Raw genomic sequence first — 18,965 nt, 5'->3', positions numbered from 1 at the left:
TTTATCATATTGGAGACTGTGATGTGTGAGTGAGGATGACTGTGGTGAAGCTGAAAGATGAAGATTTTCAGACTGACTGCAGGTGGTTTACTAATCGGCAGCACATTCTCTTCACTGAGCAGCGTTTCACAATCTTTAAATATTGTTTATTGATTAAATTCTGCTCAACGAGTAAAACGGAAAATCAACACTGATCAAACTGATGGCGGTATTTTACCACTTACTTACTACCACTTATTCACTCAGTGCGAAGCACCGCCCTCAGGTTCACCTTCACCCAGGCCGCTGCTGCACCTGTGAGCCAGAGCAGCAGGTGCGCTCCAGACAGCCACAGTGCGCGCGCACTGATCTGCAGCTCTGGACTCTAATATAACTATTAAATGTTTATTTGGGTAAAAACTCCGGGGACCAGAATTTAAATATGTCAAACCACCAAGACTTAAGAAATATTTACAACAGAACCATGTGAGCTCCACCTTAAAACATAATCCCAGGTGGCACCAGCGCAACATGGCACTGTAAACTGTGACTGTTTTCGGAACCATGTCGTTGGCGCGCTCGTTGGGGTTCGTCTGAAATCGTGGACTGAAATGCTGTGTGTACTCACTTCTCGTAGAAAGTCCAGAAAGCCGTTTCCAAGCCGTCTGTCCAAGGTGAGCGGTGCGATGGAGACACGCGCACTGAGGCTGTGTGCGCGAGCGTGTGCGCGGGCGTGAGCAGAAAGTGGCGTCTGTGGCTCACACGGTGGAAAGGCCTCCGTTGCAGCACCTGAAATACAGAGATTCACAGGCTGATACACCTGGTCTGATACACCTGGTCTGTTTCCCTCAGTGTGCTCACACTGTCTCCATACTCACTCAGAAACTCGGTGGAAGTCTGTGTTCCGCGCACACGCGCTCTCCTCTCCTCCAAACCGGCGCGGTAATGGCGGACTCGGTGCAGCGCGTGGTGGTCGCAGTGGTACCGTGGTTTAGCTGAACTACGAGCTGAAACCAGCTCCAACACACGGCTCAGCGTCCGGTTTTATCAGGTTACACTTTGACTCAAAGTCCCGGGTCTTCAGTGAAGACTCTTCACCTGATGAACAACAGTATTTCACAGATTTGAATAAACTCGCAACCAGCGTCTCCGTGTCCACCTGTTTCTAGCGTCAGCCCGGCCTGCACCTGACCCTTTTAAGTCCCACCCTTCTAACAACCAGGTGGGTCGTCATCTCTGATTGGCTAATGATTGGCCAGTGATAATTGAGCCCGACCATAATATCACAGGTCATCTATTACGAAACAAAACATAGAAACCAGTAGGAGTGTGCGATACTGCAAAATTTGGTATGATCCCATACCAAGTAAATACAGGGCCAGTACTGCTGATACCCATACCAACAGCAATACTCAGAAAAGCAGCTTATCTACTTTTGTGTAGGGCGGAGCAATGCGTCATAATGACGTGAATGCAATATGCAAACTTGAATGAAAATTAAAAATTTAAATTTTCATGATCATTGAATGATTTTGTGATTTTTCAATTAGTTGATCATGATTATGATGATAATAAAACACAGAACAAAGATTTTAGGCAAATAAAAAATACTTTTTAAGTCAAAATTTAAATTTGACTTTTTCAATTAAGATTTTTGCTCAGTTTTTAACAGAAGAGGGCAAATAAAAAAGTGCAAATAACTAAACAAAAGCAAAAACTACTATTGGCTGTCATTCATGATCTTTGGCTAAGGTCCCCTTTTGGTCCCTGTCCCCATGTTTAAAGCCAAAGATTTATAGGTTTTTGTTCAGAAACAATAACACGTTTACATTTTTCCCTTTTATTGCACTTGCTGCAATTGCAATTGCTGACCACTAAATCTGCTACTGTTACTATTTTTATCTATTTTATATTTGACTTTTACTGCAGTTAGTATGACTACTGTTATCACTGCTAATCACAGTAATAATTTGTCTGATCCTATGAATGGATCTAATGTGCCTGCACCATGTCAGGACACTGGGATCCTCACAGGACTTCGTTTTCTCTTGTTTTCTTGTATGCCGATGTTTTGCCTTTGGGAAATTTCACAAATCAGTCATGATCATTAAAGGGACACCGTTCAAACACACCGTGTTTTGCACAACTTAGGAAAAAAGTTGAATACACCTCGAATACACAAGACTTGTGTCTACATTTTAAAGTTTGAATGGTGTTTCTCAGTGATAGTATGCCAGAGCAGTTGATGTTTGAAAAACACTGAAAAATTGTGACTTTTTTGACCTTGTCCCATTCATTTTCTATGGGAATTTTTTTCACAAATTATGTCGTGAAACCTGAATATTCTGGAGAAAAAAATACAAGCACACTAAGTCCGATCAAGCCGCACATTTTGATGTATTATTTGTTGGTGTGCGCAAGTTACAAACTGAAATAACAGAAGAATAACAATAGTGTGCGGTGCTACACCCCTCACCACTAATAATAATAATGAAAAAAATAGTAAGTGGGAAGTAGATAGTAGTAGTAGTAGAAGTAAAAAGAAATAATATTAAACACCATTCCAGACAGTATTTTACAACTCTGTTTAAAAGTTTTAGTAATTTGATAAAGCAAAATATAAATTACATTAAGAAAAAGAAAAAACAAAGAAACTCAGGGTACAAATAACTGTGGAGATTAATTAAGGACTTTGATTATGTGAATTACTAGAAGAAATACTAATCAAAAGAAATCTCTGATACCAGTATTCAGATTATATCATTATATCCAAACTGCTGTTGAATGAAGTTAATCCATCAGAGAGTTAGTAAAACTGGAAAACCGTGTTTCCACTCACACTTTTGTGTCACTCAGTCTGTGAACTTTTGCGTCCTCAGGTGTGTCCTGAATCATTGGCTGAAAGTTGTGTGCTGTCCTCCTTCATTTTCTTCATGCAGTACAACAGTGTAATGTGTATTTGTGGTCTGAGTTAAGTGACACACCTGGTTGGTCTTGCTGAACAGCTCCAGTGGTTTTATCATGCTTTGTGCACATACAACAGGAGGTTCCACAGTGCCTGTAGAGCTGGACACTGTAGGACAGAAGAAAAAAAACAACAACAACAAGAGTCCCACATATACACAGGAAAGTAAAAATTGTATTCTGTATAAATAAGCAATTCTGGCAGTTGTAAAGGGAACATTTCCCTTGGCAAATTAGTAACATCAGACAGTGTCAGCCCTAAACATAAGCTAATTGACCTTTTGGACAACTTTGAAGACAGAATGTGTACAAAGCACAGGGAACTCGTGGAGCTGAATTTCAGCAGATGATCCAGGAGACACAGCTGAAGATACAGGAGCTCAGACGGTTTGCAAAGCTCAGCATAGAAGCTGCAGACAAAGAGACAGCAGATGGCGTACATGTCTTCTTTGCTCTGAGGCAGCATGCTGAGACAGGCCTGGCATAGCTCACTGAACAGATCGAACAGAGGCAGAATATTACAGCAAAATCTGCTGAGGGCTCCATCAAAGACCTGGATCAGGAGTTCTCAGAGCTGATGAAGAGAGAAAAAGTGACTTTAAGAAGCTGTCAGTGTTAACTATGAAAAACATAAAATCAAAGCCTGTAAACACATCTGGTTCCACATACTTTAATTTCTGCGGTATGTTTTGAATCTGGGTTAGGGTTGCAAGCAGAAGAGATTTAAATATTTCCCTTATAACAACAGACTCAAAATATCACCTAACAAAATGACAAAAGGAAAAAACCCAGACAAAAACAGCACATTCAAAGCAAACAGATAACAGCTGCTTCCAAATAAAAGTCTAATTCACATCAGCCTTTACAAAATGTGGAATCGCAGTGGTTTGACTTTGGTGAACTTTGATACATGAGTTTGCACAATTAACCAATGGCCAATCATCCTCCCAATGTTAACCTTTCAGCAAATGGAGACCCAGGAAGTCTGTTAGGAGCCAAGCTTACAAGTTCTTCACTGAAATAAATGATGCACGGTCCTGAGATGGTATGCCAGGTGTGCGTAAACAGCACAGAAAAAAAACAGAAGCTTGTAACTGACCAGTCCTAGCATGAATGTGCTGGAAAGAAATCCGACACCACGCACTGTCATATTAAGCAAAGGTGAAAGAGTCGGGAGCAAAGCAACACTGTTAAGAAAAACATCATTTTAATAATAATTTTGACTCTGCGACACGTTTTTATTAAATGGTCTAGCACACATTGTGACTGCATTAGCAACTGGGCGAAAGAAACACTCATTGTTAATGCAGAGGGAAGAAAAGAAACACCTGTTACCAGCCGTCCTGACAAAGATTCCTGACAGTTAAACCTGATTTGCTTATATACTGAAAAGAAATTTAGCACTTGAGTGAATTACACATGATGCAATGCATGTGACATTTTCTGTTAAGTGTTGTGTGCTGTACGTGCTGGCACAGGTAGGCATATCAGACTTGCACAGGCTCAGAGAAAAACCCAGTGTTACTCCCTTCCTGTGTTCATTTCTACCTGGTTCTTCTCTATTGTGTCCATTTTGTTAATTTGTTTTATGAAAGGTTGTGCTTTGGATTTTAAGGCTACAGCAGGGTTTCTAAGGGTGTTTTTCAATCATTCAAAAATGTTTTAAGCTTAAAAGGCAAATAGCAGCAACTGATATCTTCTGAAAACAGTCTTAGGTTTTAATGTGTAGCCTAACGATTTGAAGTCGCTGCTTTAAAGACAGAGAAAATACAGGGTTGTCTTTCCAGTCATGACAAGTGTTATAATGCTCACTTTTGCAGAAAAGACTGAGAGATTGTTTTATTCACTGATTCAAGTAAATCACTGACAACTTTTTCCATATTTGATATAACTGTAAATAAAAGAATCACAATTGTGTTATAATTATACTTTTATTATATTATTGTAAAAAAATAAATTAGTGGAAGAGTTCCTGTTCATGATGTATTATTTTCAATTTAATCTTTTAAGTTAACTGAAATACTGAATATGTCTGGAGTCCAAAGGCCAGTAAAGACCTAATATAGGCAATAGATGATTGTTTTAGCTGTGAACATCAGCTGTTGAAACTGGTAGTCATCATTTTCTGAGAGGAAGGGTCTCTGCTTGAGGAATTGTTGTCCGATCGAGATTTGCAGATCAAAGCTATGGACCACAGGAACACAAACACACCTAAGACGAGGGGATAAAAAAAAGGCTGTGAGTACTTAAGCAAATCACTAAAACACTGAGCGTACTGCATATGAAGAATGTGCACATACTGACCCTGCAGGGAGTTTAGTATAGTGAATACATAGATCCCAAGGAGAGAGAAGTAGGTGGTGCTCGCTAACCCCCAAGGTAACCCCAGCACGCAGCTAAGTCCCAGCACTGTGGCACAGTCCTTCAGTAATGTGGTCCTTTTCTCTCGGTTCACCTTCTTCCAGACACTGCTGCTTTCACTACCTTTTCTCAAGCCCCAGAGCTTAAACACCACCACCCCCAGCATGCAGGAATTATACACTATCACCAGGCAGGGAAAGGCCACAGTGGTGACGTAGCTGACTACAAGCCTCTGTGGGAACTCTGTCTTCATCCAGCATCTGCGGGTTATTAAAAAGCAAAAGTCAAGAATTTAAAATTCCAAATAATCTTCATGTGGACAATGAATAAATCAGAGCTCGGCTGAAGGTTATCAAACCTCTTGTGGTGGCTGAATATTCAAAGTCATGACTATGAATCTCAAATTCTTACATCTGTGCTGTTGAATTGTGGCTTTTGTCATCCCTAGGTACCAGACTGAATTTGCCATAGACACGTGAAATCCCACAAACCACTGCAATCAGTGTGGGAAGACCTGCAGAAAGACGGGAAAGACACAGAATTTACTTCGACAAGCCATGATGGTTAAATTGCTTGAGCATTTGGTTACACTTCTCTATTTTTAATATTATGTTATTGGATTCAAAGAACAAAATAAAGTTTAAGATCAAAAATTCAAACACTTGGAATATGGTTTTGAATGTTTTAAACCTGTATTGTCTACAGCTGCTGCAGACTCCTTCATTTCCTATTACTTGCTGGTTTTTACAGTGCATCACCACCCACATAACCGCCTGCTGCACTCAGCAGAAATACTCACTGTTTTGGTTCATTCTCATTGCTCTTATCAGCATGGTTTTCTGATGCATCAGGCAGCTACTTTTAGTGACTAACCACCACTTGACCTTCACCAAGTGTCAGACATTTTTCTCACGAGTCAGGAGAGCTAAAGGGACAGTGAATATTGGACTTGTATTTATCAGGTGGATAAATGAATGCTAATATTTTTCCATATCTACTAGTTGTGTGACAGGTTTGCTAATTCATCATAAAATATCTAAATATGTCAACAGCATGTTCCTGCTGGTCCCAAGTGGCTCTACTGCACCCCTTGTAGTCAAGTGGGTACCCTTGATTTGCTGAAGTTGTTCTAAATGAAGTCCCATAACTGCATTTGAGCAGTTTACACAGGGAATTTTTACCTAGATATTTTTCCATCTTATGAACAGTGTAATGGAAGAATGCAAATTCATGCACCTTAAATGTCTGATTGAAACACTGTCCCAACCAGACCCCACTCACCCCATCCCACCAGGCTGAGTTTGAGCAGGTATCTCCTGACGTAGATGTTGAAGACTCGGACGAGGAGAAGGTAGAGGTGGAATCCCTCCAAAGCCGTCCAGCTGATGGTGGCCAGCAGGGACCAGTGCAGAAAGAGACCCAGAAACTGGCAAACCCAGCCCTCCATATTCTCCTTCATCAACCACACCCAGAAGCAGCTCAGCAGGAAGCTGAAGTGGAGGCAGAGCAGTGCCCCTGTTAGTTGCATGTGCACACTGATGGATTTTTCTGGACGCCGCCGCCTGAAAGACAAACAGTATACGGTACGTCATGATCATTTTTGTGTGGCCTATTTAGCAGATAGTGTAATACATCTGGCCATTTTCATTTGAATTCTGCTGGTACTTTCACCTCAACATAGTCAGCCCTCATATTTTTTCACACACTGATCACTTGCCCTCTTGCTAAAAAGACGTTAGTCAAATTTATCTCACCCATTCAGGCTGACTGACTACTGTACCACACTGACGTGAGACGTTTCTTGATTCTGCCTTCTTTGATCTTTCTAGCACACAGAATTTAAATAGTAATGATGGGTTGTTCTGTCAAAGCTTGTAGACTGGAGTTGTTCAAGAGGAACTAGCTAGTCAATCAGATTTTTGATGAGATAACTGAGCCTCATACTGTGTATAAATATGTCTGCCCCATGGTTTGACTTCTACCAGAAGAAAACAGTTGTTCTGTGAAATAAATAAAATGATGACACACACTTAACAGCAACATATTGCTTCAGTTCCTTGACTTAAGCACAGAGGATGTCGCTTCTGGTGAACATAACATCACAGATATTTTATGAAATGTTACGATGCATCACACTGTAGAAATAAGAAACAAAAAACTCACTGTAGACATATATAGATGATCAAGCTGATAACTGTGAAGAAGACTGAGAGTGCTGATCCAATGTAGGTGATATAGCTAAGATTCACAGAACTGGTTTCATCCACTGATAACACAGGGTTCTGGAACAAAAAAGGATAAGATAGGGAAATACAGTAAACACCTGAATAAATGAGTGGAGAAACAAAACTGAGCATAAGCTGAGCAGGTCCAGTTGATTTGGGTTAGTAAGAATTTGAAAGAGTTCTCTGTTGAGGCACTAATGGCAAAAGCTTCAGTCACAAAGACTGTTCACCTGGCTACTGTTTCAATAGGAACTGTGGATAAAGTGACATCTGCTTTCAGATCTATGGGAAAAATGTAAGAAACTGTGGTCGACAGCACACATTTGATGACCTTGATGTTCGTCGACTAGTGACATGAAAGAAAAAACAAAAGAGCAACTCCTCCTCTGGTGACTGAGAGTGTCAGTGCAGGATGTGATCAGACTGTCAGCAAGAACAGTCTGCGAACAATTACATACAGAGGGATATTATAGTTGGGTTGCAGAGCAATTACAAAATGGAGACACATTTGAGAGATCAGTGGTGAGACAGAGACACCGGTCTGCAGAGATGTGGAGAACAGTGATGTGGTCAGAACTTTCATAAAGTGCATTTCCACCCACCTGTTTTGATGTGCATTTTTAATCTGCACTTAAAAAGTGGAGTGGAAACACCATAAATTAAAAAAAAAAAAAAAAATCAGAGTTGGTGCGCATTAATTCACATTTCCATCTGCATATCTGCTTAAAATTTTTTGAATGGAAACCTGACCACTAGTTTTGTAAGTGACAAAAATGTACCTTTAAAGAATGACAGCTTATAAGTGATGCAACCCCTGTTTGGGGGAAGTGTTTAACTAGCATTAGGTGGGATGTGGTTGATGACAAAACACCAACACTAACAGAGGAAATGTATTTTGGAAAGGTGCCATCAGTTTACCACAAGGACAGCAAAAAAACTGAGATGATTGCAGCTGCAAATAAAGTGAGATCCACTGTCACTGGTGTTGCAGCCGTCTGTACTCCAGCGACCTAGAAAAAACACACATAATGATCATTTGTAAATTGTCTTTTTACTGAAGAACAAAAATACTGCAGCCTGGCATATGTAGCCCACCTGTTCCATCCTCTAGAACTGACTCCTGCCAAAACACACAAATCCCATCTTTCTCCTGAAAAGCGAATCACAATCAGTGGGAAGCAAGTTATTGTTTCCAAGTGTATGATAAGCGCAGCTGCTTTCGTCACTTTACCTCTTTGTTGTGTGGGAACATTAGTTTGATAGGTTGTGAGAGGTTTCCGACAGGGTGGTGCCCTGCCCTCACTGCTAGGACTGACTCTCCCAAAACTGTGGGTGTGGTTTGCATCACCTTTCCTCTTGCCCGAGAGGGACTCTGCTGCAAGGACAAACAGAGGTTCCATAGGGGAGCAGTGACATTAATGTTAATAAGGTTAATTTGAGGTAAATCAGCTTTCAAAACATGTTGAGGAATTGAAACAACTATAGTTGCAGAATCAACCTTTCCTCGATTTCATAGTACACAGTGGCTGATTATGAGTGTATAGGGTTCCTGGAAATCAATGCAAATCAGCTTCAAGGGAAAGTTACCTTCTATAATTATACAGAGGCAGCCAACATGAAGTAGGATCCACTGTCAGTAAATAAAAACATTAATGTCTTCCTCCTCATCCATCCTCCTGAATTTCTGCCGCTTCTGCACAATCAGATTTCCCAAAGCTCAAAAAACTTCTTTAACTCGCCTACTTCTCTTCATCCTTACTTCCAATGTGACTGGTATTGAATAAATAAGAGGAATTAAGGTGGGATTAACTCATCTCGCTTCAGAGGTCACCTGTGGCTCACATTTTGTAACTCCAGGGCTACTGACCTTGAAGTGAGTGCTATCGATCACTGTGGCCACCACCAGTACATCCTGGTTAATTACACCTCCCATGCTTCTCTGGAGAGCTGAGGACGGGATGTGAATCCTGTGTGTGGAAGTGAGACTCGCTTCAGCCTAAAAGCCAAAAAAAAGTACACACAAAGCGAAATAAATAAATAAATAGGACAAACACAGCTCTTTTTATACATGTCCCAGGAAAAACGATTGAAAGGAATGTGTATGATTAAGACTAGAAAAAGTATTTTTCTCGTGTCGCTCATTTGTCGGTGCATGTCATGTGAAACTTAAGATTCTTTTACCTCAAAGAATCAGCTGAGAACCAGATGAGACAAGAGCTGTGAACCAGTTACCCAAAATAAAACCTCACCTCCTGAGAGAAGTTCACCATCATACGAACGAAGTTTAACGAGAAACGGCCTTTTGGTGTGCAGGTTGCAATTCTGTCCTCATAGCACCTACCAACACACATTTGACACATTTCAGCAGTCATGGAGTTATATAGTATAACAACTACACTGCTGCTCAGTTGTAACAGCTTTAATTAGTGCTGACTTTATGTCAACAAACAACGCAGCACAGTTATCTTAAAGAGAAACAACAGCACTGCTGAGTGAAAATCTCTGACATTAATTGAATGATTATAGTACAGTAGTTTTTTTTAGGGGTCTAGAAAGTTGTAAAACACTCTGGCTGATGAAGCCATTGCCAAACACTTTAGTATAAGCAGTGAAATGCATGTGCATTTAGTTCCTGAGAGGCTGACAAACTTTTCTTTGACAACAATATGATTTCCTTTGTCATTTTGAATGTTTGTTTCACAGCCTCACTTGTCAAAGCTATCCCAGCATTCATCAGACAGCAGGGAACTATGATGTGCATTCATTAGTGTAGGAGAAAGAAATATTACCCATGAAAGAGAGGAGTGAAAGAGCTACAGCATCAACTTAGTGTCTGCTACATGAGTTACCTGGTCCAGGGGCCAGCACTTTTCTTGCACTCTTCAATGGCATCTTCACAGTAGTCTGCCAGAGAGACAGATACAAAGAGCCAAAGATAGTACAACATATGGACGGCCATACAAATAAAGACTGACTGAATAAGATTTATAGGCGACAGGCCTCACTTAATAGAAATGTGAAAGACTTTCTGTTTAACTGCTGGATCATTGCTTACTCTGGGAAACAAGGTTTTTAGTGTTGCACAACTGGTTGAGTAAGAGCTCCTAACACCAAACAGAACCACAAGCAAGCTCATTTCCCCCTCCGTTTTAATGATCCACAACTTTGATAGATTAACAGTTAAAATGGTATCCATCTCACATACACACAACCATAAACACACATCAAAAATGCGAAAAACTCACCTCCAGCTTGAGTTGAAGAAACCCAGGCAAGTGTGATAAGAAAAAGAGAAATCCACATCATGTCTCACAGTTCCTCAAACACACATGCAATGAGACAGCTCATGTGTTGTTATGCTTGCTGATGAGGAGAGTGGGGAGTTTCACATCTGCATCACATGGTAGTTGCAGAGGGGGAGGTGGAATATGTGAAGGAGGTGATTCATGTCAAATGTGCTTTCAGGGGTATTACTATGACTCAGTTCTTATAAACCACTGATGTTAACTTTAGAAACCCTGACACATTTTAACTGCTCATCACAAAGTTAGGTACTGTGGGTTTATAGATTAATAGTAAATCAGTGTGTGAAACTGATCTGAAGCCAAGCCAGTATTATTTGATTTAAAGACTAGAAAGACAGGAAATTTAATCTCCACCACAGTGACTGCTTGTTCACCCTGCCAACAGAAAAGAGGAAGTTTCAAAACATGACCATTTTCTCATATACGCAAGAAATAAGAAATAGGTCAACAAGTTGACACAGCCTGCATGGGGAAGAGAAACTCAGACCTACACCACATAATGTTTTTCCAAAGCTGGCAAGTTTGTATGGGAAAATAAAACTGCAAATTCGTCAATGTGTCATCTGAAAAATTTAATGTTATAATTTAAAGTTAAGGTTCAAAGCTTGAAGTTACCTTAAAAAGGCTGAAGTTATTGGAATTTCCAACCTTAAACGTTGTCAGGGCTACACGTGGGAGTCACTGTTATGGTTATATGAAGCGGGCCATCAGCTCATGCCATCAATGACTACATCTAGGTCTTATCATCCAGACTAATGACAGGAAAGGAGGTCCAATCAGATTTGATTCCTGAAGTCTTCTCAGGAGTTGATGTCATCCCATTCTCCATATCTCTCTTCCTATGCTAATAGGCTGACTGACAAATCCACAGGAAGATAAATAAAACCAGACACAGAAACACACTTATTCAGTTGGTTTGTGAGCTGGTAAAAGACTTTGAACATATATATCTGATAAACATCTGTCCATATACAGACTGTTTAAAACTCAAAAACAGAGAAACTGTACTACTCAGACAGTACATCTAGTGTGGTGTTGAGGATGCTGAAAAGGTAGAATCCTGAGTCCAGGAGGGTCAGGATCCTTCAGCCAGAGCCAGCACAGTGAGACCGCTCCTGCAGGACTCACTGAACCTGTGTCTCTCCAAATCTTTCTCTGTCTCTGCTCGAATTTGGAGTTGCTCCTTCAGACCTGATTACTTATTGTTTATTACAGGTGACTACATACCGTATAATGTTATAGGATCTTTCTCTCTGAAGTGCTCATGAAACAAAAAACAACAAAAAAGAAACATCAAACACTCTGAACTGAAATTGATCAACCAGCGCTGTCTAGCATTAAGACCAGTTCTGAAGTGACTGCGGGGAACATGATTGCAGCTCTATTCCCTATATATTATCTACATTGAACCCTGTGTGTAACACACCAAACGGGTTCACTTTGTGAGTCATTTAAGTCCGTCTCATATATGAGCTGCACAATATTTCAAAGTGGCATAGCAAGGAAAAGAGTCCAAACATCATTTTCTTTGCACTGGGTATGGATCTGCGCTTGGTCCCCTACTCTTCTCAATATACACCACCTCCCTTGATCCCATTATTCACTTTTTCTTACCCAACTCTATCTGTTCTTCCTACCAGACCACCCCACTGTTTCAGCTGGGATCTAGGTCTGCCTCAATGGTCGCTCAAATGTGTTTTTACTTTATCTCAAATATATTATTTTTACTACTGTCCTTATATTGTGTGTTTTTTCATCATCTAAATATATATTTCATCGTTCATCATTCAGCAGGACAGTGATCCTAAACATACAGCCAAAGCAACCAAAGAACTTTTCAGGGTGAAGAGGAGGAATGTCCTTGACTGGCAGAGTCAGTCACGTGATCTCAGTCCTATAGAGCTACACTCCACCTGCTGAAGACCAGACTAAAGGCAGAGAGAGCCCACAGCAAGGAAGAGCTGGAGGTGGCTGCAGTGAATGCTGGGAGAGCGTCACAGAGTGGAGTGACCGTGACAGCATAAAATACTCTTCTCTGTGGGGAGCTGACACACCAAGGCAACAAAACCCAGGGCAAGGTTCAGTTAAAAATATATACATTTTTTTTATTACAAAAATAAGCTAAGAACAATAGATAAAAGAAAAGAGTATCGAATTAAAAGAGTCCCACAGGCTGTCCACTCGTCCAGACAGAGTGTAGATGATTCCCTGGACAGCAGGTCTCTGCGTGGCTGTCGGGTGGTAGTTTGAGGGAGAGACAAATTAGGGCATCCGTCAGGGTGGCCAGCTACCTATCAGTCTTTGTACAAGGTATACTAGTCCCAGAAAACAAAATCAATAAACCTTATGTGGGGCGCAAATGCTAACAAAACTCTATATATGGATAAACAAAGAAACACAAACTAAAAAAAAAAAAAAAAAAAAAAAAAAAAACTAACCCAACACAGAACAACTCAAGAATTTACATAACTAGTCCATTGAAAGTAAACCCACTCCAACACAATAAGGCCCGATCCACAAAGATTGCTGAAGAAGTTTGGGGAAAATGACTGAACCCTCAGATGCCAAATTTGTCCAAGAGTATCAGAACCCCCAAGAACAAAGGAAGACAAATAAATTATCACAGGAAACACGTCACTTAACCGCAGGAGGCATCCAGACTTCCCCCTCTCGCACCGTGCGTCTGTGGCGTGACGGCAGCCTGGATCCCCACGCGGTAGCGGACACACAGGACTCGACCGAAGCGCTCCTCTCACGCTGTTCACCTGGCTCTTAAGATGAGATGGCGTAGCGACCATCTGACCAGCACTCACTCTTACACGCGTTCTCGGCCGTTTCTTACCAGCAGTCAGCTCAGCTGCTTCTCCTGTCCGCTGCTCCCCTTTCTTATCGCCGCCTGCGTCCACTAACGAAAAAAACTGCCCGCCAACACACACACCTGTGTCTCATCAGGTGCTCAAGTAGTTCCGGTCTGTGCGCACGCAACCTCTCATACACACATGCAAAAAAGAAAACAGATTTGTCAGTCTAAAGCTTTTGCTTTATTTTACCAGCTTTTCGTGCATTTTATTCTAACCAAGCCAAGCAATTGTTATGTATTTATTTATAAGTCAACAGAAATGCAGTCTTACCTTTTATGTAAGAAAATGCGATGCACAGTCAACAACTAACTTTTGTGGTGCTCTATGGATTGGAAAATTACTGTATATTCTACCAGTGCTAATTCTAATTTGCATAATATATAAATATATATATAATTATAAACTGGATCATTCTCTTAAATTGACTAATTAAAGTTTCATTCAAATACACTTGCAATGTTGTACAGGAGTTTAGAAAAGGAAACAACTTCACTTGCATGGCAGTACTGATTTAAACTAGAGTTTTCATGTTTATGAAGAACATTTACAAATTACACTGGAAACAGTTTTAAAAGTTAAATTAAAAATTAAGGCAATTTTCAACCTAGTGTTGACAGGGCTACATGCAGCTGTTACTATTGCTGTGGTCACATGGAGGGGGAGTTATGCAATCACAGACTCCATTTATAGGTTTTTTTTTTCATCCAGACAAATGACAGGAAAGGGAGTCTAATCAGATTTGATTCCTGAAGTCATCGTCTTCACAGGAGTTGAGCTGATCCTGTTCTCCATATCTCTCCTCCTCTGCTTCTTGGTTGACTGGCAGATCCACACAAAGATAAAGAAACCTTGACAAAGAGACACACATGTTAGGTGGGTTTATGAACTAATGAAAGACAAGCTGAACAGATGCATCTGCGTTTGACAGCGCACGGACTGGTTTAAAAGCCCTCAGGCACAAAGGCTTGAAACCAAAAGAGCAAAAGATTAAAACTCAAACGGACCGCAGACCTTGTAAGGAGTTGAGGATACAGAATAGGTATAGGATGGGGTAGTTGACATATCCTGAGCCCAGGAAGGCCAGGCCCCAGGTGGTCCCCATCAGCCAGGTAAGACCCAGCACAGTGAGGCCACTCCTGCAGGACTCGCTGAACCTCTTTGGGTCGCTCCAAGTCTTTTCATCAGTCTGTGCTCCAAACTTGGATCGGCTCATAAATGCTTTCATCCTACAGATGCTAGAAGCCACTGCCACCAATATGCCAGAGTTGAAGATGAATGTAAGGGTGAAATACACCAGGTTTAAGGAGTAGAAGAAGGAGTCATCTGTGATCCAGCACCTGTGGGACAGGCAGGTTATCCACAAGACTGTCAGAATACTTTCCCAATACATTAGAGAAGACAGATAATCTGTGGTTATACAGGGTATATACAGCACAGTAAAAAGAACACAAACATTATCTTAATTTTTTTTTTAAATTTAAGTTTTTATTTGGAACCAGGTTTGTACACAGTACAATAGTACATGTGATTGATATTAAATTATTTAGTCATTTTCAAATACCTGTCAGTTTTAATATTAGAAACTATTATTTTAAACATTTTAAATTATCATTGTTTTTTTAATAAAAATCTTTTTTTGTATTTTTAATGGTTGGCATTAAAATTTAAAAGCCAATCAATGTATTTACATTTTGTAATTACTTCCCTGTATAACAGTGTGAGAGCACCATTCCTCCATATGTTATGGTCTTAAAGTCTTTTTTCACACAAAATGTATACAGGATTATCCATTTAAGTATGAATATGTTTTGTGTGTGACTTACAGCAGATGTCATATAAATCAGAAGATATCCATGACATACATTATTTTTCATATATGAGATGTATGTCATGTGAAGAACAATCTTGTATTTAAATATAGATAAAAAAAAATCAAAAGCTGGATTATTCATCAGTGAAAAGCTATTAGAATTTACTCACATTTCATTAGTTTGGTTGGTGTCGGCCATGGTCATTTGTGTAACTCCGTAAAACTGTTTGAAGTCCTTCATTCCTAAAGAAACTGTCACGATCACACCAGGGATCCCTGAGAATCACACATGTACCAAAACACAGATTTTGGTGTTAATCACCAGAACCAAAGTTCTGGCGATTAACCAACCTTTTTTTTTTTTTTTTTTTAACCCTGCACCAGTGTTCAATAATTATATATGACAAAAGGAATCAAGGAAGGGGCAGAGATATTCATAGTATCCACACACAATAAATACAATACATGTTCCAGTCATCTTCTAATTAACATTTTTCTGTGTACCAGAGACTCAGTGGGTGTTCTCTATTTGTCTGTCTAAAAAAAAAAATCAACTGGGACATGCTCGTGGGGTCTTCCTGTCAATGTTCTAAGTTAAACTGGTGTCATTAGTCACACACTGACGCACAACATCAGCATGTAGTAAATAGAGTAGGTGGTCTTGCAACACTCACCCCATCCAACAAGAGACAGTTTGGCCAGATAGTGTTTGTAGTGGGTGTTAAACACCTTTATCAGCAGTAGATAGAGGTGAAGTGCCTCAATGGCCATCCAGGTGAAACAGCAGAGCAAGGAGTAGTGCATGAAAGCTGCAACAAACACGCACACCCACTCTTGTTCCACCGTGGCCCCCCACTCAGTCAGCAGGAAGGTTGTATTGAGCAGAAATAAGGCGCCACTCAGAGATACATGAATAGAAATGGAGTGATCTATTCTGTCTTTTCTTTGGGAGAGAAAGAAGAAATGAAGTGTTTATTAACAGATGCCATGTTTCATGATATTATGATATTGATTATGATATTATTCAGTCTTGTTTCTCATTGTAGAAGTTAACTGTTCCATTTCTCAGTGTTTTTCATCCAATTTATTAGTATTTTTTGCCATCATAGTAAATTTTTCATAACATGCTTTGACTGTGAATGAAACTTCAGTAGCGATGGTGTGGTTAAGGATTTTGGAGAGCCTCTTGGAGACCTCCAACCACAAGGACTGAACTGGTGAACAAAGCCAGAATGTGTGGGTGTGATTATCCACTTGGATACAGGTTGAAAACAAGTTGTGTAGTCCTGGTTCACTTTGGGCTTTAATACCAATCAATCATGGTCTGAATGCCACAGTCTGTCTGAGTATTGTTACTGATCATGTTCATCCCTTTATGGTCACAGTTTACCATCTTCTAATGGCTACTTCCAGCAGGATAATGAACTTAAACTGGTTTCATGTACATGACGATTACGTCAGTGAACTTCAGTGACCTTCCCAGTCACCAGATCTTAATCTAGTAGAACATCTTTGGGATGTGATAGAACAGATTAAATGCGCAGCTGACAAGAAAGTTTCCAACATTTTGTGGAACTGATGAAAGCAAAGGGAGGAACTACCCAGTATTAGTATGGTGTTCCTAATAAAGTGCTCAGTGAGTGTATATCTGCATGGAATGCAAAGAATACATATATACCTACCGACTGAAGAAATACATCACAAGGGACAAAGAAGTGAAGAAGGCAGACAGGCCACAACCTATGTAACTAATGTATGACAGTATTTTCCAGTGGACTTCTTCAACTGGTTGTCTTACCTGCCGAAAATATGGAAGAATGATTAATGGTCTGCAAGTTACAGATGAACTAACATCTGGAAATAAGTCAGAGACATAAGCAACAAATTTTTTCTCATATTGCACTGATAAAGATAACCAAACTTTCAAAGATGGCTATCATCTGTTTTATTTCCTGTGTTCTATAACTGCTTGACCCATTAGTTGATAATTATTTTTCTATAGATTAATACACCATTGGGAGCACAGTCAAATCAAGTGTCTCCTTACCAGTAGGACAGCAAAGGCTGTTGTATGGCTGCATTGGCAGATAATGCCATTTTGACCATTGTCGTGAGTCTCACATCCATCTGCTTTCCAGAGCCAGTCTGAGAACATGAAAACTTGGTTAGCTAACTAGACCTTATTCTGCTGGCTGTAAGAACAGCAAATTCCCCTTAAAGCCATAAAAATAAAAATAAAAAAGCCACCTTAAATTATAACCTCTCTTGTCACTGCATGCAAATTAAATCTTCTTTTATGCAACGTATAAGGTATCACAGACATATCTGTGATGTACAAGCCTGTTCTTACACACACACACACATGAATCAAAACATCAAAGTTAATTATGTTACTGGAATGATTCTGTTTGTTCTCAGGTAATAAAAAAGTGACATACACCTACCATGTTCATTAAAATAGCAGCACTGTAACCTCGAGTCATTCTGTGAAAATACAAAAATGTAGAAATACTTGAAGTCAACAAGGGCACATATGGCACAGTTAAAGAAATGTACCAAATAGATTAAAAGTGCATTTAACAAAATACTAAAGAACCCCAGTGCCACAATACTGTGCTTTTTAGTGACTGATGAATTAAGAGAATTGAATGTGATTACAGCACCAAAGAGTGTCCTCAATGAGCAGGTTTAAATAACGGCAATAGATTACAAAAGGAACAGGCATGAAAACAGTGCCCAAATTTCAAAAACATTGCTTGAGCAATGTGTCGCAAGCCTTTATCAAAAACAAGTCAAGTTTTATTTAGATAGATCTGTTTCACAGCCTGTGCAGCATACAGCACTGTGTCCTTAAACCACAGTTGACAGCTGAACGATTTGACGCTGAAAATATTAAAGCATGTGTGCATGAACAGACTTACACCAATGTCTATGTGTGTAGCAACTCTGAAAATCATCTTAATGGACGTTTTCAGATTGTGAAGGCGTCGTTCCCCCAGCAGTTCTATCCTGAGAACCATTGATGAGATGTTCTCCTGTTCAAACTGATGAGGAGACGTTTTCAGTACAGGCATGGAAGGAAACACAGCAACGTACATATGATACGATCTGAACATTGCTGATAGAAGAGAGATGGATTTAAAATGTTCAATGTCAAACCCATACTGACCAAAGAATCTTCAAAGATTCATGACAGGGGCTAAACTGTGAATGTAATTTATGGACTGAAACACAAAGGTGTCAGGATGGATTAATGCAAGAGTAAATAGGAGAAAGGATATACTTGGAACTGGCTGTGCTCCATGTAGCTGACCAAACCAATAATCCTCTCCTCCTTTGGGATGGTTTGCAGGGCAGACACAGGCAGCCAAGTCTCAGGGAGGAATGACTCATTCTGAGGCAGCAACTGACAGTGGATGAAAGAAGATGATCAAGATCATCAAGCGAGGGCAATTTGTGT

The 18,965-nt window shown here is 40.1% G+C and overlaps 2 protein-coding genes across 3 annotated transcripts; both read right to left on the bottom strand.

Moving 5' to 3' along the window:
- Window positions 1-4,751: 4,751 nt before the first annotated feature.
- On the bottom strand, window positions 4,752-10,896 carry LOC121184755 (adhesion G-protein coupled receptor G1-like). 2 transcript variants are annotated; one of them, XM_041042609.1, is made up of 12 exons: window positions 10,775-10,896; window positions 10,379-10,433; window positions 9,779-9,866; window positions 9,397-9,525; window positions 8,761-8,904; window positions 8,625-8,679; window positions 8,448-8,539; window positions 7,468-7,586; window positions 6,586-6,866; window positions 5,716-5,818; window positions 5,248-5,564; window positions 4,752-5,154 (listed from the first exon to the last, which is right to left on the bottom strand). In XM_041042609.1, exons 1-12 carry the CDS (start codon window positions 10,833-10,835, stop codon window positions 5,039-5,041), a joined length of 1,560 nt encoding a protein of 519 aa, XP_040898543.1. In that variant the 5' UTR covers window positions 10,836-10,896; the 3' UTR covers window positions 4,752-5,038. The 2 variants fall into 2 exon arrangements, with proteins under 2 accessions (XP_040898543.1, XP_040898551.1); XM_041042617.1 differs by lacking the exons at window positions 8,448-8,539; window positions 8,625-8,679 and having other exon boundaries at window positions 10,775-10,879.
- A 3,528-nt stretch (window positions 10,897-14,424) lies between these two features.
- Window positions 14,425-17,689, bottom strand: LOC121182017 (adhesion G-protein coupled receptor G2-like). The gene is made up of 6 exons (XM_041038296.1): window positions 17,553-17,689; window positions 17,188-17,303; window positions 16,180-16,448; window positions 15,676-15,781; window positions 14,707-15,032; window positions 14,425-14,543 (listed from the first exon to the last, which is right to left on the bottom strand). The coding sequence occupies exons 1-6, from the start codon at window positions 17,658-17,660 to the stop codon at window positions 14,425-14,427; spliced, it is 1,044 nt and encodes a 347-aa protein (XP_040894230.1). The 5' UTR covers window positions 17,661-17,689.
- Window positions 17,690-18,965: the final 1,276 nt, after the last annotated feature.

The sequence above is a fragment of the Toxotes jaculatrix genome, chromosome 1 (genome assembly GCF_017976425.1).
Source record: "Toxotes jaculatrix isolate fToxJac2 chromosome 1, fToxJac2.pri, whole genome shotgun sequence".
Classification (NCBI taxonomy): domain Eukaryota; kingdom Metazoa; phylum Chordata; class Actinopteri; family Toxotidae; genus Toxotes; species Toxotes jaculatrix.
The sequence above is the reverse complement of the archived record's forward strand: the minus strand, read 5'-3'. Positions and strand labels throughout refer to the sequence as shown.